The 22451-nt window shown below is 33.4% G+C and overlaps 2 protein-coding genes across 3 annotated transcripts; both read left to right on the top strand.

Annotated features, from left to right (window-relative positions):
- Window positions 1–265: 265 nt before the first annotated feature.
- LOC123917633 (putative leucine-rich repeat-containing protein DDB_G0290503) lies at window positions 266–9294 on the top strand. Of its 2 annotated transcripts, none has more exons than XM_045969405.1 (7): window positions 266–564; window positions 4058–4157; window positions 4674–7484; window positions 7638–7880; window positions 8004–8162; window positions 8313–8468; window positions 8713–9294. In XM_045969405.1, the coding sequence occupies exons 2-7, from the start codon at window positions 4074–4076 to the stop codon at window positions 8953–8955; spliced, it is 3696 nt and encodes a 1231-aa protein (XP_045825361.1). In that variant the 5' UTR covers window positions 266–564; window positions 4058–4073; the 3' UTR covers window positions 8956–9294. The 2 variants fall into 2 exon arrangements, with proteins under 2 accessions (XP_045825361.1, XP_045825360.1); XM_045969404.1 differs by having other exon boundaries at window positions 307–564; window positions 8310–8468.
- A 10685-nt stretch (window positions 9295–19979) lies between these two features.
- On the top strand, window positions 19980–22146 carry LOC123917632 (scarecrow-like protein 23). Its single transcript, XM_045969403.1, has one exon. The coding sequence runs from the start codon at window positions 20495–20497 to the stop codon at window positions 21839–21841; it is 1347 nt and encodes a 448-aa protein (XP_045825359.1). The 5' UTR covers window positions 19980–20494; the 3' UTR covers window positions 21842–22146.
- The last annotated feature ends 305 nt before the right edge of the window (window positions 22147–22451 follow it).

Raw genomic sequence — 22451 nt, 5'->3', positions numbered from 1 at the left:
ATAGTCGCTATTCTCTTAACTCGTCTTAACAAAACTTGAGTTTTTTAATATATATATATATATATATATATATATATATATATATATATATATATATATATATATATATATATATTTACCTTCTTAAAAAAAATCATAATAACTTGTGTTTTAATTTTTTATTTATAATTGTTTCTTATAATTTAAGTAAAATCCGATTGAGAATTGAGAGTTATTTTTTATTTTTTATTTTTTTGATATGAAAAAGCGGTGGTAAATCATCGGCGTTCCGGCCCGTTTATTGCCGGATTGGTTGTTACTGGGCCCACCCACAGACATCATCTCAATTCTAATTTCCTCTTTCTTTCAACTTTCTTTTATTTAAAAAAAAAACTTTCTCAACTTTTTTGACCAAAAAATAGAACAGAATTCTCAACTTATATACTACCCTTTCTCTTTATTTCTTCATCTTCAAATTCCACCTTCACTATTATTTTCCCCAATCTCTCATTTTCTCAATTTCATTTTCTCTCTCACTCAAACGTTTTCTTCAAGCAAAATCCAAAGCAATTCAATTTTTCTCAGGCAAGAATTTTCTCTCTTTTCCTTTTTTATTTATCGTGATTAACTAAATAATCGGCTTATTCAAACCTTTGATCTATTTTCAGTTACCACTGAATTTTTTATTTGCTTAATTCTATTAATCTACTTGATAGTTGATACTGTGCTTTGATTCTTTGCATCGTATAATATTTCTGGTATCTTTGATCTTTTGAGACTATTGATTGTTATTCGGATGGATCAGAATTCAGAATCTGTTATGTGATACTCTGTATATTTATGATTCATGATTCTAGTTTTTGTTACTTTCTGTTGTGGTGCATAGTATAGATGATAGAGTCATCTTGATCAATGGTTATTTTTTCCTTGATCATATTATTTTCTTATTGGAGTTGATCAATTATGCGATCATGTCATATTCGATTTTTATTTGTTCATACTTTGATCAATGATGATATGGTTTTTGATCATCTACATCAGATCCATTTCTGTGAAAAAGTACTAGTATTCTCAGCCGTTTCTATAAAATTAATTTAGGAGCTTTTCATTTAATTGATTTTTTGACTTTTGGCTTTTAGGCGTTTGGTGGTTTTTATTGAATTAATTAAGAGTGTATATATTTTTTGGTTTCCAAAAACTATGTGTATACAATTACAAGCCACCAGCTTTGGTCCAGTGATGAGGAGTATGCTAGAGGTTATGGGGTTTGATCGCCAGCTCATTATAAAAAAAAAAAAAAACTATGTGTTTACTTTTGGGTAAAAAAACCATGGATAGGGAGTATCCCTACATGATTAGAGAATCAGAGTACATGATTCTCTTATTTAGTTTAATATTTCTTAACAACTTAGGAAAATGGCAGTGGTCAGAAAATTAGTTTTAATACTGAAAGGAAAGAAAAGTTTTCTCACTGTCACAGTGTTTTCTGTGGAATCTTAGCTCTGCCATCATGGCAGCATCAATGTTGCTGGCAATTTTTTATTCATAAAGTTCATAACTACCCCTACATTTTTTTGTAAAACACGAATCTATCCTTCACTTTTTACTTGTCTTTTTTGAACAAAACGAGAGGAACGAGGATCCCATTTTAATTGAAATTTTCTTAAAAATAATAAAAATTAAAAAGATATATGTCATAATTTAATTTATACTTTTGTCAATTTTTTTTTTTAATTTATACTGGAGTTCATTTTTTTTTTTTGTCGACTAAAATCTGTAAATTTCCATTTTTTAATACACAATTTTGCAGAAGAAGGAAATAAGAAACTAAACAACGTGAAGAGCGCAGATGATTTACCAATAACTAATGAAAAGTATGAAATTAACGCGTTTTAACTTTTCTTAATATCCCACTATAAGAAAACTTTTCTTAATATGATTATTTGATTTACAAAAACGAAATTTCTGAATGGGTAAAACCGTAAAAGGCAAAAAAGTTTGGTAGAGGTGTAGTAGTAGCTTCGTGCTTACCATGAAAAGTGGACCCACTCATACCCACAAACACAAGAATTAAAGTTGATTCTTGCAAATTCCGAGTTTATTCATTTTTATTCTTTGATGAATGTTGATCTTTGGGTCCCATGATGTCTAAGTCTTAACCAACGTCCCAGATTAGAATTAGAATGGAAAATTAAATAAGGAGAATGTTAACATGTGCACCAAAGGCACATGTTAAGGAGATAAATGTGGTAAACATTAAATGTTAAGTTTGTGAATTCAACTCTTTAAACATTAAATATTTTGTATCATTAAATGCTATATTTCCTTTTTAGGTAGCTTAACATGTGCCCTTGGTGCACATGTTAACATGACCCATTAAATAAACGGTGGATTTTTTCTTTTCTTCTTTGGGTCAAAAAAGCTAGAATTAATTTTAGGAGAAAAATAGGAAAAAGGAAAGATAGGTACCCCAAACAAAGCCATGAAGGAAAAGAACAGGAGCTATGGTATTGGCCATTGGATTTGGGGGTGGTCATAGAAATGTCTTATGTGTGAGATCAAGCTGTAAAACAGCACTGTGGGACCTGCATGCGTGCTTCTACCATGTGACATCTTTGTCATCACCACACAAGCACAATACAGTATGTGTATGTGTATGTCTGTATATTGTAGTGAACTACATCTAATAGAAAATAGGAGTATTTTGTAAGAATTATTGATTAATAAATACTTTTTTTTTATGAATATTAATTAATATTTTTGTCAGTGTTATTTATAAAAGGTAACATTTTCCATACATGTTTCTAATAGTAATTTATAGTGGTACAACTTTTTTATTTTTCTTATGTCGAATTTTTCATTTAAATTCTCAGTTATGCATGCCATTTGTTGTCATATTTGTATTTATTTCATGTCAACCTTATTCTGGTGCACGTTTTAAGTAGTCGGTGCAACAGGGTTTGGTTGGTAGCTATATCTATTTTTCTCCTGATATTAGACACTAAATGGATGTCAATATTTGCTATTATTATTAGTATAATCTTTTCACTAATGTTTTATACTGGAATATTTTCACAAGTTGTCGACAAGATCTATGTCATTTGATTTGTAATTATTGCAATTCATTATTTGACGGTGTATATTTTATAACAAATTATTTATCTTTGTCATATTATAGAAATAATAAAAATATTCTTCTGTCAAAATGCTATCATATTCCTATCCACATGAGCCAAGTCCAGTGTCCAACTTACATCATTACATGTATGTAGTAATTATTGTAACCAAAAATGTTTGTAGTAATTAAAAGGATCTTGGAAGATTTTATGCAATAAACAAACAGTTTTTGGTCCATTTGCTATGTACTACTGGTATTCTGTTTCTCTTCAGGGTTGTGCTACAATGTCTAGTAATAGTTAAAATTAATATTTGTGGACCCAACTAACTCTTTTGAGGTACAGTTAATTAGTGTGTTTGAGTAAACTTCTATAGTTGATTTTGAGTTACTTCAATTTTGAATAGTTAAAATTAATATTTGTGGACCTAACTCTTTTGAGGCACAGTTAATTAGTGTGTGTTTGAGTAAACTTCTGCTATAGGTGATTTCGAGTTACTTCAATTTTGTAAAATGAAATGATTTATATTTTAATTTTGAGATACTTTGATTTGGAAAAAGATTCCCTGCTGTTATTATTTGCACACCGTAACACGCAGTAATTGATATTCTCCGTTCGATCATAAATCAACGGCGAGATCATTGTTACTGAAAAGACGCAGTTTTTAATTTAAATCGCCCAATCTCAGATTGACAGCCGAGATCGAAAACAGTGTGAAACTGTGTGTTTTTGTTACAGGAGAAAATCTTAATACCTTCAATTTTGACTTACTTTTATAATATGAAAAATGCTAAAGAGTGCTATTAGGGTACTTGTTAGTGTGACATTTATAATATACTAGTATTATGTAACACTAGAAGGATTGTCAGAGACGTATCTCTACAAAGACCACAATGACTGCCAAGTCTATCCTAACCAACTACATCTCCATTAATCATTTTTCTTCTTTTCTTCTAAAACAGTCAATTGGAAGCAAACATGGAAGAAGATACAAAAGCCATTTCAGAAGTTTCAGTGACAAAGGTTGTTGAAGAGGCGGATCATAAAGATGTTAACATTAAGGTATCATTTTCTTTGCTTTCATTATTTAGGTGGTTGCTTACTATATACAATACTTTTTTATAAACAAATGGTACTAAATTAGTAATTATGTATACTATTTTTTATAGACAAATGTTAGTAAATTAATGATTGCATTAGGTTTCGGTGACTGAACCCAAGACTTTCTTCTTAAAATTCCTTCAGTATCCATAAACTCACTAATCAAACAAATGAAGATGTCAATGTTCTGGTTTTTCTTCGTATACTCATTTATATACTTTAACTATGTGATCGTATTGAGATTATTAGAGACAATGAAACATAGAAGTTATAAGCTATTTTTGACAATTGCTGATCACTTGAAAGAGTATAATAAACCTAGTAGTATTACTTGGAACTTCAATTTCACTTTTTGGGATAGGACATCATATTTACTATGGTTCAAATGTTTACATCCAGTCATTAAGCAAAAGTCATATTGGTTAAATAATGTTTAGTGCAAACTGATATGTATCATTGTTTTGTGATTTCTTGCAGGAAACAAATGGAGACTTGCTGCCTAAGGAAATAGCTGAAGGAAAGAAAGACGAGGAAGATAATGCCTCTGATGGAGAATTCATTAAAGTCGAGAGGGAAGAGAATGTGTTGGATGATACGTCCCACAAAACAGAAAGAAGCTCAGAACCTCCGAGCAGAGAGTTTCTTGAAGCACAAGAGAAGGTTCGGGAACTTGAGGTTGAACTGAAAACACAAGCAGAATCTTTAAAGACCTCTGAACATGAAAATTCTCAGCTGAAGGGAGAGATCTCAAACACAAAAGATAAACTTGAAGAAAGTGGAAAGAAAAACGAAGAGCTTGAACTAAGTCACGAGAAATTGCAGGAGCAGATTATTGAAGCTGAGAATAAATACAATCTGCAGCTCAGCACTCTTGAAGAGGCACTGAAAAGTCAAGAAGTTAAGCAGGCAGAGCTTCTTAAATTGAAGGAAGAATTGAAGGGAGTTAATGATAAGATTGCTGAAAATGAAAAGGTAGAAGAAGCACTTAAAACAACTGCTGCAGAACTCTCTACCATCCAAGAGGAGTTGACACTCTCCAAAACACAGCTGTTGGAAGTTGAGCAAAGACTGTCTTCAAGAGACTCGCTAGTAGACGAGTTGACTGGGGAATTAAACCTGAAAAAGACTTCAGAAACTCAGCTAAAAGAAGAGATGTCAGCACTTCAAAATCTATTTGCAACTACAAAAGAAGAGCTACAGGAAAAAGTTTCTGAGTTGGAAAGTGCGAGGCTGAAACTGAAGGAGGAGGAAAAGTTGAAAGAATCAGTAGAAGTTGCATTGAAGAGTCAAGAAGCACAGTTTGTTGCTGTACAAGAGGAGCTGACTAAGCTTAAAGCAGAGAAAGAAATACTTGAGGGAACTGTTGAAGATCTAACCGTTAATGCGAAACACTTCAAGGAGTTGAGCACTGATTTAGAGAAGAAACTAAAGCTTTCGGACGAAAATTTTAATAAAACAGATTCTCTTTTATCTCAGGCGCTTTCGAACAATTCAGAGCTTGAGCAGAAGGTGAAGTCTTTGGAAGATCTTCATCATGAATCTGGAGCTGTTGCAGCTACTGCTAGTCAAAGGAGTCTTGAGCTTGAGGGACATATTGAAGCTACAAATGCAGCTGCAGAAGAAGCAAAATTGCAGCTAAGAGAGCTGGAGACACGGTTCATAGCGGCAGAGCAGAAGAATGTGGAGCTTGAGCAACAATTAAATTTAGCACAATTGAAAGCCAATGATGCTGAGAGAGATGTGACTGAATTCTCTGAGAAAATTGCACATCTCGACGCGAAATTGAAAGATGCTGCTGAAGAGAAGAATCTTATTAATAGCTTACTGCAAGAGCACATGGATAAGATAAGTCAACTTGAATCAGACTTAATTCAATCATCCAACCTGAATTCAGAATTGGAGGAGAAGCTGAAGACAGTCAACGAAAAATGTTCTGAGCATGAAGATCGAGCCACCATGTACACTGAGCGCAGCCGAGAACTGGAAGATTTGATTCAGAGCTCTCATTCCAAATCGGAAAGTGCTGAAAAGAAAGTGAGTGACTTGGAGTTGCTACTTGAAACAGAGAAATACAGAATTCAGGAGCTTGAACAACAAATAAGCACATTAGAAAAGAGATGTAGTGATTCAGAAGAAAATTCCAATAAACATCTCGACAATGTGTCTTATCTGACATCAGAACTCGAAGTGTTTCGAGAGCGAACCTCAAGCCTTGAAAGTACATTGCAAGCGGCGAATAAAAAGGAAATAGAGGTAAAAGATTCTTTAAATGCTTTGACAGATGAAAAGAAAAAGTTAGAAGATGGTCTAAACAGCTTGAGTGAGAAGCTTGCTGAGGCAGAAAACCTATTGGAAATTGTGAGGGATGATTTAAATCTTACACAAGCTAAGCTGCAAAGCACTGAAAATGATCTCAAGGCTGCAGAACTGAGAGAGAGTGAGATAATTGAAAAACTTAAAGCTAGTGAAGAAAATCATGCTGTGAGAGGAAGAGACTTGGAGCATACTGCTGCAAGAAACTTAGAACTTGAATCTTTACATGAATCTCTGACGAGAGATTCCGAACAGAAGCTCAAAGAAGCTATAGAGAAATTCAACAGTAAAGATTCTGAGGTTCAGTCTCTTCTTGAGAAAATCAAAATTTTGGAGGAAACTATTGCAGGAGCCGGGGAACAGTCTATATCTTTGAAGAATGAATTTGAAGAGACTTTGAGCAAAGTCACTGCTTTGCAAACCGAAAATGAAGATTTGAAAAGGCAAATTATTGAAGCTGAGAACAAGACTTCACAGTCATTTTCTGAGAATGAATTACTGGTTGGAACAAACATTCAACTGAAAACCAAGATTGATGAACTTCAGGAGTCATTGAACAGTGCTCTATTGGAGAAGGATGTCACTGCTCAAGAACTTGTTTCTCATAAGAACTTACTAGCTGAATTGAATGATGTACAATCAAAATCCGCGGAAATTCAATCTTCCAATGAAGCTCGCATCCTTGAAGTCGAATCACAATTGCAAGAAGCATTGCAGAAGCATAATGAGAAGGAAACAGAAACCAAAGAATTGAATGAGAAGCTGAGTACCTTAGAAGGACAGATAAATGAGGAGAAACTGAAACTTGTTCAGGAAATAGCCGTCTATGAATCAAAATTAAGTGATTTACAGTCAAAGCTCTCTGCAGCAGTTGTCGAGAAGGAGGAAACAGTTAAAGAGATACTCACATCCAAAAATGCTGCTGAAGATTTAGTGACAATGCATAGTGAAGAACTGCAGACATTGAAGTCTCAGGTACACAAAATACGAACTAAAAACACTGATATTCCTTTACTTTTCTTTTCTTTGCCTATTGCTATTTACGTAATACAATTTTATGAAATGGTAATTTTGTATAAACCATGGTTAGTAGAGAATTGATCTCAATGAAATGTTATCAACTAGCAGATATCTTCGTTAATTGATGAGAAGAACTTGCTTGATGGGACTAATCAGAATTTAAAGAAGCAACTTGAGTCTATGATACTTGACCTTGAAGAGAAGTTGAAGGATCATCAGAAAAATGAAGACTCTTTGAAATCTGAGGTCGAAACTCTCAAAACTGAGATTACTGAGAAATCTGCATTGCAAAGCCGGCTGCAGGAAATTGAAGCGCAACTCACGAAAGCTGAATCTAGACTACATGAAGAGGTAAAGATAAAGTATTAAAGTGCATATATCTTGTAAAAAAAGTGCAAATTGAGAAGCAAAAGTATCTTTCAAATCTAAATTGTAAGTTGAAATAGCTTTGCTGATTAACCTGATGTTTCACAGGTTGGAAGTGTTCAGGCTGCTGCTTCTCAAAGAGAAATTGATTTGAGTTCAAAATTTGAAGATTATGAACAAAAGGTCAATGAAATAAATGTGCTGAATGGAAAAGTGGTAGAACTTGAGAAAGAGTTGCAACTTGCGCAGGCGACTGTAGCTAACCAGGTGTGCGCACGAACTCTAAAATCAATTAATATTTGAACTTAATCTTCTCATTACCAATGGTGTTCTTGTATGCTGAGATTGAGATAAATATAACTTATATTAGTGATTTGTGTTATACTGATTTTGTTTTCTTTGAATATAAAAAAGCAGAAAGGAGCAGAATCTCAGAAGGTGGAACTAGAGGCAGCCTTGAAGAATTCTCTGGAGGAACTTGAAACTAAGAAAAAGGAAATCTCTCTTCTGCAGAAACAAGTAATAGATTTTGAGCAGAAATTGCAACAGGGTGGTGAGAAAATTTCAGTCAAGGTAATTAATCCTCCCATAAGTTCCCAAACATGCCTAACAAAAAGCTTCATTAATTGAAAAATTCCAACATTATGGTCTAGGATTACTGCATAATCATATTTTACAATCTCATCACATATGTAAGTAATGCTCAGAAGTTTTTGTAAAACTAATTTACATTTGTTAGCGTAGGAATCATTGAACTGAAGTTGTGTTATAATCTGTTAGCAAAATTTCATGTTTTGATTTTCTAATGATGTTCCAGGGTGAGGAGAATGTTGATAAGAAAGACGGGTTAGAAGTTAAATCCAGAGACTTTAGCATCTCATCGCCATCTAAAAGGAAGAGCAAGAAAAAGTCAGAAACAACAGCCGCTCAAGCATCATCATCTTCATCCGAGACTCCTATTCAAACTGCCCCGGATTCGCCTGTCATAAATTTCAAGTTCATCCTTGGAGTAGCAATTGTATCCATTATCTTCGGCATAATTCTTGGGAAGCGTTATTAGTAATGCCAATATATCTTTTCGATTTTCTTTTTATTCTTCATGGTTTTCTATAAGATTGAAAGCTTTCTAAGCATGGTTTCAAACTTCAGTCTTGAGTTGGTTAGGGAACTTATTTTTGTGTCTATCCCTTGCCTGTGTGCAGAAAAAATGGGAGTTGAATAATGTTTTGTTTTTAGTTTGGATTTTTTTTTTACAATTTGGATGCGGATGGTTTTGTTTTGGAGTCCATTTTTCTTCTCAATTGATATCTGGAATGAGTATTTGGGGCAGCTATAGAACAGTTTCCTAAACTGGTGAACTATGGTGTAAAGTGTAAAGAATATTATTATTCCCTATCTACTCCTTACTGTGTGTGGATCATATTTTTTTAAAAAAATTGTATATGCTTAAATAAAAATATTCAAAAGAAGTTAAAACCTACACATGTTCATGTTACAAACTAAGGATTATATGAAGGACAAATTAAGGATTTGCTTAATAAATGATTTAAATTGCGTCAAAAAAATAAATGATTTAAATATTATATAAAGGGTCGGGTTAGGAGAGAAACAAATTGATTATGTCGTGTTATAGGGTGAGGGTAATTTTGGCAAAATAAAAAATAAAAGTTTCACCACCAGTTTAATCTGGTTCGGGGGTTAGTTTCGGCATCAAGTGGTTCCAGCCCCCTCGCAATTGTTGGGGATCGAACTATGGTCCTCCCTACCAAGTTCAGCGTCAATCACCACTGAACCAACTAACGATTGATAACTTTTTTATATTTAATTGATTGAAGTTAATTTTTCCTTTGTTAAAAAAAAAATGTGGAACCAACCATCATTTATTACTCCTTATCATGTGTCATAGGTGCACAAGTTAACATTGCCCATATTTAAATCAATTAGATGAAGACCACTACATGTCGTAATCATAAGTCATAACATAATTAAGGTTTGAAGTTGGCAAAAGAGAGGGGTTATTGTTTGGTTGAGCTTCACATTTGGACTCCAATGCGATGCTTTATTGTTTAAAGGGTGTGCATATTGGTGCTTCGTGTGAAAGACATGCATAGAGAGAGACATATAAGAAGTTAGCCCCGAACCCTACTGCGAGAGGGACGCCTCGCGAGCCGAGCTTCTAGAGATGAGGCCTTTTGGAGATTTTTTGTATTATATTTTTCATATTCAAATAGAAACTATTGTTGGATATTCTCCGGATAAAAGTCAAAATATGGTTTTTATGGGTGGTTTAAGAAAACATGCAGCAATTACAAAAACATCTTTTTTAATAGGTACACTTTCTCTTTGCGGTATTCCACCTTTTGTTACACCGACTTGTTCGACAATATACTTTGATTCCGCCTACCACTAAAGAAGCCTTGAATTACAACCCAAATTAGTCAACCAATCACGGATACAAATGCCAATTTCACACCTTATTTTTGCTTTTAGAGAAGGAGGCATCAACATTACACTTATATCTACCTATACGAGGCAGTCGAGGCTTAATCCAATGTGCGTGTGTTTGTTGAATTGACCGATCAACTTGTGTGTGATGCACATCTTGAGCATGCTTCCAACTTGTTTTCAAAGCCATCCCGCGATCACAAACAAAGGAGCGAAGTTCAATTTTGTTCCAAATTTTGTTGTTTCGTTGCTTTTAAAGATTCCACATCATTCATGCAAAGAGCTCGGTTTGATCCAAAGTTAGTTGATTCAAAATTTTCACTCGTCAAATTTTGCACCCCAAATACTTTGTCAAACATAATTTAAGTTGTGACCAATGTTTGATTCAAGAAAGCCGCTTCTAGATTAATATTTAGCTTCAAATAACTTTGTGACCAAGCTTCCCGAATCTATCAAAAGCTTCCAAACCCTTTTACCGAGCAATGCAAAATTAAAAGCACCAACACTTTTAAACCCTAAACCACCATCACTCTTGTGCATCCCAAGAAAGCCTATGTATATATACTTCTTCTCGTTATGATCCCATCAAAAGGGATGCATCATTTTCTCAATCTCATCACTAAGTGAGGAAGGGACAAAAAGATACTCATGATTAGGGAAATTCAAATTCAAATCGAATAAAAATTTTGAAAATTGTATAAAACTGAATCTTTGGATGTTCTTTTGTAAAAATTGCTCGGATTAGATTTTGAATGGATACTTATTTATTCTTTTATTTTATTTTTTTGAGCAAATTTATTCTTTTTTTCTTTTTTACTCGAAGCAAATTTATTCTTTTATTAGTATGATATATTGTATTTATATATTATTTTTGTGGTTTCTAATTTTTTTTAAATAGTTATTAATTTCATTTAGTCTATATTATTTCTACTTCATAAGTACGTAATTAGGAGAAAAAAAAGTAATTAGAAACATAAACTGTCATTCTGTAATGTTATATTTTAGTATATTTTATGTTATTTTTGACGTCAAATTTATTATTTTATCGTGCTATAGTATTAGTATTATTGGAAATATTAGAAATTTATTTTGAATATTCAAAACCAAACCCAAATTAAACCCACAAGATAATTTTTTTATTTAAGTGACATCCAAACTAAATCACACGTGGGACTTTATTTTGGATTGGATGATTTTTTTTACATTAAAGCCGGTTGCACCACAAACACCCTTATTCATGATATATAATGAGATAAACTGAAAAATAAATTTGATAAGAAGCTATCTTCATGTTTGAGAAAGACACTTACTAGTTACTACTCCATAATTGATTTGTTTGTCTTTCTTTTCTTCATCTACCCAATATGATATTTCCTGATTCCTAACACTTGTTGAACATCTAGAATACCAACAATAGAATGCTTAATATTTTGGTCAACAATACAACTCTAATAGATTTTAGATTTTTGGAAAATGATGACTTGAACTAACACTTCATCATCATAAGCAGATAGAAAATTTTCCTTTGTTAGAGCTTCATTATTCAGTACTTTGAAAAATAAGAAACAGTCATTTACAATAGAAAGATGAGAAATAATCGGAATATTTCTATAAATCTTTAATCTTAGTTCCATAAATTTCTCCTTTGCTCTCACATCTTGTTTAATAAGTATCGAGAACCCTCCGAACAGAGAATAAACAATTAAGGGTGTTAACAGATCCCCTAACGAAGAAAATTTACTTTATTTTTTATTAAGTGCCCCATTTTAAAAATTAGAACCCGGTCTTTAAAATGTTTCGTGATTCTGTCAACGTACTGATGAACAAACTTGTCGCACGCAGGCTCCACCCGCCAAGCATTCTCGATCATGAAGTGTCTATGTGTTATGTGACCAATCAAAATAGGCTTCACAACTGACCAAAGAGAATAATGGCTAGAAGCAGTAGAAGTAGTTAGACGTTTTAATCTTATATTTGGAAACATATGGTACCACCAAGCTTCGATTTACAATAGAGAGGTAAGTGGTTCAACTGGTTTGAACTAATAGTTAAAGGAGTTGAAGTGTTAAAAGTTCCACGTTCAAATCCTGATAAAAGTGAAAAGTACTTTTTTTTTTTTTGACAAAATAAAAGTGAAAAGTGACTATTTTTTACACTATCATGATGTGCTAAAATTTAAAAAAGGCTTACACCAACATTGAATGGAAATTAAACTCGTGAAGATCAGCGGTGAAATTTGTGTTAAAATTCGATATTATAAAAAAATTATCTCTAATTCATAATGAAGATGTTGCATTTCATCATCTTATACAAGTTAAAAAATATATGTACATATGAAAGTGAATAATGATTCTACTAAATTATCTTTGTTGGTTATTGATATATTTTTATTATTATAAATACAAAATAAAAATAATAATTTTTTTGGGTTATTGGTACGAAGTTTCTACCACCATTAGCGATGACTAATCTCCGTCGACGTCAGGAAACATGTAGGGCACACAATGTGAGTTCTCCTCTCTCAATCGAATTTTCTCCATACAAAAAATAATAATTAATAAGAAAGGAAACATAAATTATCTTGAAAATTAAAATTGACATTTTTAGGACAAATGTTTTATGCAAATTGAAAGCAACATACTAACATAAAGGTTGGCGCAATTTATTTGGCGCGAGCCAGGCTGGCTTAGAAAACAATGGTTCTTCTTTGGATGGGTATGTGAGTTGATTTTGCCGTCAATTGGAATGTTTGTCACGTGAATATTCGAATGATGATATTCCAAAAACAAAGGTTAAAGTGTTAAACATAAGTGAGTTAGGCCACTATACTTGTATTGTATACAAGGTAAAGAAAAACACAGATTTTGACTTATATTATGTGTAGGCCATATACAATAAACACAACATGATATATAGCCAATAGCTATCCTATCCAAACAGAAAATTAGGTAGGACCAAAATAGCTTCATATACCACTAAGTAATGTCTTTGCCCATAAAAGATAGTAGAAGAAAAAGCAAAATTACATTTCATTTCTTTGTAAAATGTACAAATTTGACTTTTATATATCTATTGTAAAAGTCATGACTTTTATGTATTGGTTGGTTAGAAGTTGACTTATATAGGATGAACTTCATTATCAGCATAAGATTTTCGTTGGTGGTCATTTCTATGCACCTCTATGTTTTAAATGTGTTAATTTATCTATCGTTCGTCTATCCTAGAGTTGTAAAAATAGGTTTGGTATGATGGATGAACCAAATTGCCCTATTATTTTAGCCTTAGGTGAAATTTTTTTTCGCGTCCTACACCATTGTGCACTTCTTGAATTTCCATAAATGCCTTGCTCCTGTTTTAGCATTCGAATGTGAAAATAATGCAATTTATGAGGAAATAAACATGGTTCCAATCCTAGAGTTCGAACCATATTCGTATTTTATAGGGTTCAAATTTGTTTGTTATAGAAACTGAAGCAGAATAGATGAACTTATCAATAACAACAACATTGTACATCAAAATCAAGATCAACAGCATAAACACAAATAAAAACATCAATTAAACACAAACAAGACCGAAAGAGCTAAATTAATTACTTCATCTCCCTCGGGTTCAACCATGTAGATCGCGATTTCATCAAAAGTTCCCGGACGAATCAAGCTTGAATAAATCTGGACATGGTCACGTCTAACTCGATAAGTCCCTTGGTACTATACTGAGGGAAGATAGAGAACATGATTCTCACATCATCGTTGTTTCGAAATTTCATGTTGTCGAACCTAACATGCCCGTATGAGATACTCAACACCGACCACCCTTGTTGCATCTCCGTAGTTGAGATGATCATTAAGTTAGTCCAGTTGATGCTTCGGATCATACAATGTAACATCGACATTTATTGTTAACAAATTAGGTTTTCCCATGTTGTAGTAGATTGCAGCTAGGTGAGAGTTCATTTTGTCTGGGTAAGAGTCCATTTTTTGTGCTATGAATGAAAATGGACCAAACACATCTATTTGTACACATTTTTGTGTATTGTAGTCAACATAAAATGTCGTTGTGTTTTAGACCACACAAATTATCGGTGCGTTTTAGACCATACATCATATATCCATGCATTTCGTTGGTCCAAACTCTAGAATTCGAACGGACGAGTTACATGGTTCGAACGCTAGAACCCAATGTTTTTCCAGAAGACATCTAATTCTGTTTTGTGTTATTTAAGTTGTTTCTATGTAAACAGAAAAGATGCATGCAACGAAGGGCAAAACCACTAAACTGTTGAACATGAATAAATGGAACTAAAAGATTTTAAAATTTCCTCTTTTTGATATCCATCAACACAAAGAAAGAAGTAGATCTCCTCCAACACCCCGACCGAATCTCTGCATCTCCGCCATTGAAATATTTTTGTTGATACTAAGACTAAATAAACGGTCAAAACCAATTTGAGTGGGTTAATTTATCTTATTAAAAAAAAAAAAATCAAAACTAACACATAATCTCCCCCTCCAACCAAGAACCCTTCTAAAATAAAGTATTTTCATCACTCCCCACCACTCTCACAAAGTTATTATCAAACCAATCCTCGCTTCCAAATTTTGCCACATCCATAATAGATAAAATATATGTTTCAACCAACAGGAAAACAAATTACTTCTTCCCCCTCCCAAACCACTACCTTCGACCCCATATGATTTGTTTATGTAATGTGGTCCATTGGATTGAGTCAGCTAACCCATTTAAATGCTATACCTTTACTCCCTTGCCTATACTAAAATTTTCGTATCAAAATACTAAATTTAAATAATCTTGGCTTAAATGCACTTTTGGTCCCCCTATTTTCAAAAAAATGAAGTTTTGGTCCCCCTATTTTAAAAACTAGTTTTTTAGTCCCCCTATTTTCATTTTTTGTAGTTTTGATCCCCCATCCCATTTTGGAGTTAATTTTGTTCATGTGGCCTTGTAACTAATGATGTGGCAACATTCATGTGGACAAATTTAATATTCATGTCATTATTATATATTTTTAATGGGGCTATGGATTGTTTGGTGTGATTTTTGATGTTTTTGAATTATTTTTTGATTGATTTCTTTTTAAAAAATACTATAATTTTAATAATTAAAATATTTTATAAAATAAGTTTTATTGAATTAAAAATAAATAATGACATGGATATTAAATTTGTCCACGTGGACGCTGATATGTATTAATGGCAATGTCACATCAACAAAATTAGCCCTAAAATGGGATGGGGGATCAAAACTCAAAAAAAGTTAAAATTGGGGGACTAAAAAGTTGGTTTTAAAAATAGGGGGACCAAAATTTCATTTTTTTTAAAAATAGGGGGATCAAAAGTGCATTTAAGCCAATAATCTTTAATAATAATCAACGATGTTATGTGTTCTGGACTAGGCTCAAGGCGAATTCATAGAACGACCCAAATCTCAAAATCCATAGTCAGAATCAAGCTTCCCAACCAACACTGCTTGGTTCAATGGAGTAACCTGCCATGTGACTCGAGGGGGCTCCCAAGATCGATTCTCTCATAGTAAAAAAATGTATTGTTCAACCTCTATTTGATCTTCGGGCGAGTGAAGATTATTCTCATGTTGTCATCAAAGAAATACTCTGTGGGTAGGTTGGCTCATTTTAACCAATTATCATGGATTAACCATAACCAAATCCATATCCAATTTTAAAAACTGGTTAATTATGTTTAAGTTTTATAACCAAACCCATTCTTTTTTTTATTCGGATATCCATAACCAATTGGTGGATAACCACAACCAAATTTTATGTCCAAATTTCTCAAAGTTCAAATTCAAATCAACTTTTTCAGAACTTTTTTTTTTTTAAAATCGAAACATTTTTCCCTGAAAAAATCGGGAATTTTTTTTCCGAAAAAATATTGGAAACTTTTTTCCCGAAAATATCAGAAACTTTTTTTCCGAATAAAATATCGGAATTTTTTCTCGAAAAAAGATCGGAAACTTTTTTCCAGGAAAAACTCCGAAATTGTTTTTATCTGAAATCGAAACATTTTTCCCCGAAAAAATCGGGAACTTTTTTTCCGAAAATTAAAATCAAAATTTTTTTACCGAAAAAGATCGGAAACTTTTATTCCGGTAAAAACTCGAAAATGTTTTAATGTGAAATCGGGTACTTTTTTCCGAATAAATATCAGATTTTTCTGAAAAAATTCCGAAATTGTTTTTTATCTAAAATCGAAACTTTTTTCTGTAAAAAATCAGGAACTTTTTTCTCAAATAAAATATCAAATTTTTTTCCCGAATAAAGATCGGACATTTTTTTCCGAAAAGAACTCCGGAATTGTTTTTTTAACTGAAATCGAAACTTGATTCACAAAAACAATCGGGAACTTTTTCTCTGAAACGAATCGAAAACTTTTTCTCGAAAAAAGATAAAAAAATTTTCCGAATAAAATATCAGAATTTTTTTTCCGGAAAAAACTTTGGAATTGAAATTACTCAAACCGGTTGTGAAAAAAAACCAATTATTAAACCAAAAACTGGTTATAAAAGTGGTTATGGATATAACCGGTTTTGTGAAAACCAAACCGGTTGTGATATTTAGTTTTAATATCCGGTTATGATATTTGGTTATGATGAACGATTATTTTGGTTTATCCATGATGTTCATCCCTATCTGTGGATAACCAACGATGGTCTCCAGAACCAAAAATAAAATTAAAGTTTTCTCAACACGCCTGCAACGGCTAGTATAACGGCATTTTTTCACAACCGTTGTAAAGACTTCTGAGAGTCTAATCTTCATCTACAAGTATCACTCATAAAAGAGATTAACAACATTTCTCAATACCTCTCATTTTCTTTTCTTTGGCTCTGTTTGGGAACACATAAGCTAGTTATAGAGTTTACTCCCTCCGGAGTAAACTCATAATTGTTCTCTGAAAATTTTTTGGGAACACATAATTGTTTTTTTAACTGAAATCGAAACTTGATTCACAAAAACAATCGGGAACTTTTTCTCTGAAAAGAATCAAAAACTTTTTCTCGAAAAAAGATCAAAAAATTTTCCGAATAAAATATCAGAATTTTTTTTCCGGAAAAAACTTTGGAATTGAAATTACTCAAACCGGTTGTGAAAAAAAACCAATTATTAAACCAAAAACCGGTCATAAAAGTGGTTATGGATATAACCGGTTATGTGAAAACCAAACCGGTTGTGATATTTAGTTTTAATATCCGGTTATGATATTTGGTTATGGATTGGTTATGATGAACGATTATTTTGGTTTATCCATGATGTTCATCCCTATCTGTGGATAACCAACGATGGTCTCCAGAACCAAAAATAAAATTAAAGTTTTCTCAACACGCCTGCAACGGCTAGTATAACGGCATTTTTCGACAACCGTTGTAAAAACTTCTGAGAGTCTAATCTTCATCTACAAGTATCACTCATAAAAGAGATTAACAACATTTCTCAATACCTCTCATTTTCTTTTCTTTGGCTCTGTTTGGGAACACATAAGCTAGTATAGAGTTTACTCCCTCCGGACACAAATATAAGGAAAAAAATCGTTTACGCGGTGTTTAAGAAATTTAGTTAAGTGTAGTTAATTTTCTTGATTTAATGCAAAACACGAGTTTAGTTTACTATATTACCCTCTGAAAAGTGATTTATGCCTTGGAAATCACATAAACTTTTGAAAAGGAAAATAAGTGTAAGTGATTAAATAAGGGTATATTAGGAATAATAGTATTAATTAGTTTAAAAGTAGTTAACTTTTGCTTATATTTGTGTCCAAAATTTGAAGTGTTTTTTTTTCTTATATTTGTGTCTGGAGGGAGTATAGCTTATAAGCTCATTTGACTTAAAAAGACCTGGTAACCGTTTTTTCAAAAGAGTTTATAACTTGCTTTTCAAACGCTATTTTAAGTAGCTTATTAGCTTATCATTTTTTCTTCCAATTTTACCGGCTGTCATCTTACGTAAAAATATATTTAATTCAAAATAAAATTTTTATGTCATTTTATATTTATAAGCTAGTTTAATCGTTAATTTTACCAAACATTGCTCCCTCTGATCTCATATATATAAGCAAAAATTAACTTTTTAGATTTATTGAAAAAATTATGTATATAGTCTTCAATGAATCGAAAAAAAAACAATTTTTGCTTATATATAAAATCAGATTCAGAGGAGTACAAATTCAATTAGTTAACTTATTCGCTATAAACTAAAAGGCTTTAATGCAGTTTTGATCCCCCTATTTTGAAAAACCTGAACTTTTGATCCCCTATTTTAAAACTCAGCACTTTTGATCCCCCTATTTTAGTTTTTTGTTAGTTTTAGTCCCCCACCTCAATTTGGCCAAACTTTTGCTTATGTGTCATGCTCACTAATGACGTGGCATTGTACATGTGGACAAACAATTTCCTTAGATAGTGTCCCGAGCCCCAATCTTTTGATTGCAGTGATGTAAACACGATCATCTTTAAGGAATCCCATTGCAAAACATGCATCTCTATAGGTCAAATATTGTGTGTCACCAATTTTTCTGACGTCATCATAGCAAGTTGTCCACATGTACAATGCCACGTCATCAGTGAGCATGACACATTAGCAAAAGTTTGACCAAATTGAGGTGGAGGACTAAAACTAACAAAAAACTAAAATAGGGGGATCAAAAGTGCTGAGTTTTAAAATAGGGGGATCAAAAGTTCAGGTTTTTCAAAATAGGAGGATCAAAACTGCATTAAAGCCAAACTAAAAACTAGTAACTTGTAAACTATTCGCTATAAATTCATCTGATATCTACTAAATTGAACGTTTAACTAGTCGTAGATACCCAAAACCAATTTTTGCTTATATATAAAATCAGATTCAGAGGGAGTACAAATTCAATTAGTTAACTTATTCGCTATAAACTAAAAACTAATAACTTATAAATTATTCGCTATAAATTCATCTGATATCTACTAAATTGAACGTTTAAGTATTCGTAGATACCCATAATGACAAAAGTGCAATTCGTGGATTCTCTTTGGAGCCATATTTCTCTTTTCAATTCGGATTAGTATAGTATAGATGGCTTATTAAAGTGGTTGATCATAGAATTTGTCATCATTTCCTTATGCAAAAAGATTAGGATAGTAGTGTAATAATTGTGCTGTGAAAGAGAAATGCAATTTAGGTGAAAAGCTACTCATGCAAGTAATGATAATCAAATAAAGGGTCATGGTCAGGTAGGGAGTATTTTAATCTAATCCTGGTAAGATGATCAATAATTAAACAATACATGAGACATATCATTGTCTGATTGTCCTATTCGTAGGACAGGACAAAACATTAGATGAGAACTAAATTAAATTTTTGTGGCACACCCAAAGTCCCAAACATCCAAACATGACGTGATTAGTAAACTAATTTTCCTTAATTAATTATCTATCCTTAATACAATACTACTTTTGGATGATGATTTTAAGGGCACATATTAAGATAATTACAAATGAAATTTTAATATTGAATGTACAATCTTTAACATAATTTTTATATTGAGTTTTTTAACATATCTCCGTAGAATATATGTTAACGATTTTTATAGAAGAAAGTTTAGATGCGTTGAATTTTAAGTACTCATCAGGATAGCAAGCCTCAAGATTTACATAGCACCCAGAGATATTTCATGATCACTGACCAACGAGATTCTTACACCAATATTTACAATAACCGACAACTTTACGAGATATAAATCAACTTTTTATCAACCGAATTAACATGTTTCAGCTGTACCTCTAATATCTATCATTATGAGCCTATAATAATAAATAATGACACAATTTCTACATGCAAAACAAAGGTAAAGACATAGCGAAAACAAAACGGAGCACCCAAAGATGATAAGATAGAATAACACCCAAACCTTTTCTGGGCTACAAAGTCATAACCCTTTCTGTCTCTTTTCTTTATCTCATCTCACATTAATAATTTTCCTCCTCAGAATTTTCTCTCTCACCAAACACTGAACTCAACACTCCTTTTCTGACATACTCTTCTGTACAAACTTTCTTTGTCTTTCCCTCTCATTTTTGTCACTTTTCTCTCAAAAGTTTCCTCCAAAGTTTTCGATTCCTTCAACAAAATTTTCTCCCTCATCATCACGATCATGCTTCAAAGCTTGGTCCCTCGTCCACCTCTCACTTCCAAACCTAATAATAATAATATGAATGCCAAACGCGCCGAACGTGAACATGACGACGATGATTCCACCCTTCAGGAACAACCATCTTTCAAAAGACCTAACTACTCCGCCGAGCACACGGCGGCGGAAGCCGAAGAACACGAGGAAGCACAGGCCTTCGAACCTGAAAACGAAGGTGAATCAACAGGTTTGAAACTCCTAGGGCTTTTGCTTCAATGCGCTGAGTGCGTTGCCATGGATAACCTCGATTTCGCTAACGACTTGTTACCGGAGATTACCGAGCTTTCCTCACCGTTTGGAACTTCGCCGGAGCGCGTCGGAGCTTATTTTGCACAGGCGTTACAAGCGCGTGTGGTGAGTTCTTGTCTCGGTAGTTACTCGCCGTTAACTGCTAAATCGGTAACCCTAACTCAGTCGCAAAGAATCTTCAACGCGTTTCAATCCTACAACTCAGTTTCACCGTTGGTGAAATTTTCTCATTTTACCGCTAATCAAGCAATTTTCCAAGCTGTGGACGGTGAGGATCGTATCCACATCATCGACCTCGATATCATGCAAGGACTTCAATGGCCAGGATTGTTTCACATCCTCGCTTCACGATCCAAGAAAATTCGTTCTGTTAGAATCACCGGTTTCGGATCTTCTTCAGAGCTTCTAGAATCAACGGGAAGAAGACTCGCCGATTTCGCGAGTTCACTCGGCCTTCCGTTCGAGTTTCATCCAATTGAAGGCAAAATCGGAAGCGTAACGGAACCGAGTCAACTCGGTGTTAGACCAAACGAAGCAATCGTTGTTCACTGGATGCATCATTGTTTATACGATATAACCGGAAGTGATTTAGGAACGTTGAGATTGCTGAGTCAGCTTCGGCCAAAACTAATCACCACCGTTGAACAGGATCTTAGCCACGCTGGTAGCTTCCTCGCGAGGTTTGTGGAAGCTTTGCATTATTACAGCGCGTTGTTCGACGCGCTTGGGGGTGGATTAGGTGTGGACAGTGTTGAGAGGCATATGGTGGAGCAGCAACTGTTGGGGTGTGAGATAAGGAACATTATTGCCGTTGGTGGGCCAAAGAGGACTGGCGAAGTGAAAGTTGAGAGATGGGGAGATGAATTGAAACGGGTCGGATTTCGACCCGTTTCACTTCGGGGTAACCCGGCTGCACAAGCCAGTTTATTGTTGGGGATGTTTCCTTGGAGAGGGTATACTTTGGTGGAAGAGAATGGTTCTCTCAAGCTTGGTTGGAAGGATCTTTCACTGTTAATTGCTTCTGCTTGGCAGCCGTCGGATTTGATGACTTATACTGATTGAATTCATTCAACTTGATGATGATGATGATGATGGTCTGTCTGTGTTTGGTGGGACTGAGGGAGAGGCAGTAACTGTTGATTAGTTTCTCTCCTGCCTGCCTGCCTGCCTCCCTCTGCAGAATCTGTTCCAAGAAAGGACATGGTTGGCAGAGAAGAGAATCTTTTAAGTTTGTGAATTACAGAATAGTACTTATAAGTGAGAAATTATTCACATTATCAATTGTGGTTCATTATGATTTTTTTAATTAATTTTTAGAATAATGGTTCTTAATAAAATGGTTCGTTATGAAACATAGTTACTACTCACAGAGGTGGAATGAAAACTATTTGTTTATAATTTGTTCCTAATAACATGTGGGAAGCCATTTTTGTTGAATAACTAACATGTGTGAAGCCATATAGGGAGGGAAGAAAGAGTGTGTGTCTCTAATATAATCTAAGCTACTCCATTATAAAACACTTCATTCCTAGTTATTGAAAAACCAATGTATCTAAGTCTATATCTAAACTAGATATATCAGAGGGAGTAAGTAGTAGTTGGTCATCCACATATATCGTTATTATCAACATCATTATCAATTAATAAGAATATTAATACTGATAATGTCATC

The sequence above is a fragment of the Trifolium pratense genome, linkage group LG3 (assembly GCF_020283565.1).
Source record: "Trifolium pratense cultivar HEN17-A07 linkage group LG3, ARS_RC_1.1, whole genome shotgun sequence".
NCBI lineage: Eukaryota > Viridiplantae > Streptophyta > Magnoliopsida > Fabales > Fabaceae > Trifolium > Trifolium pratense.
Note: the sequence above shows the minus strand (reverse complement) of the source record. Positions and strands in the feature narration are given on the sequence as shown.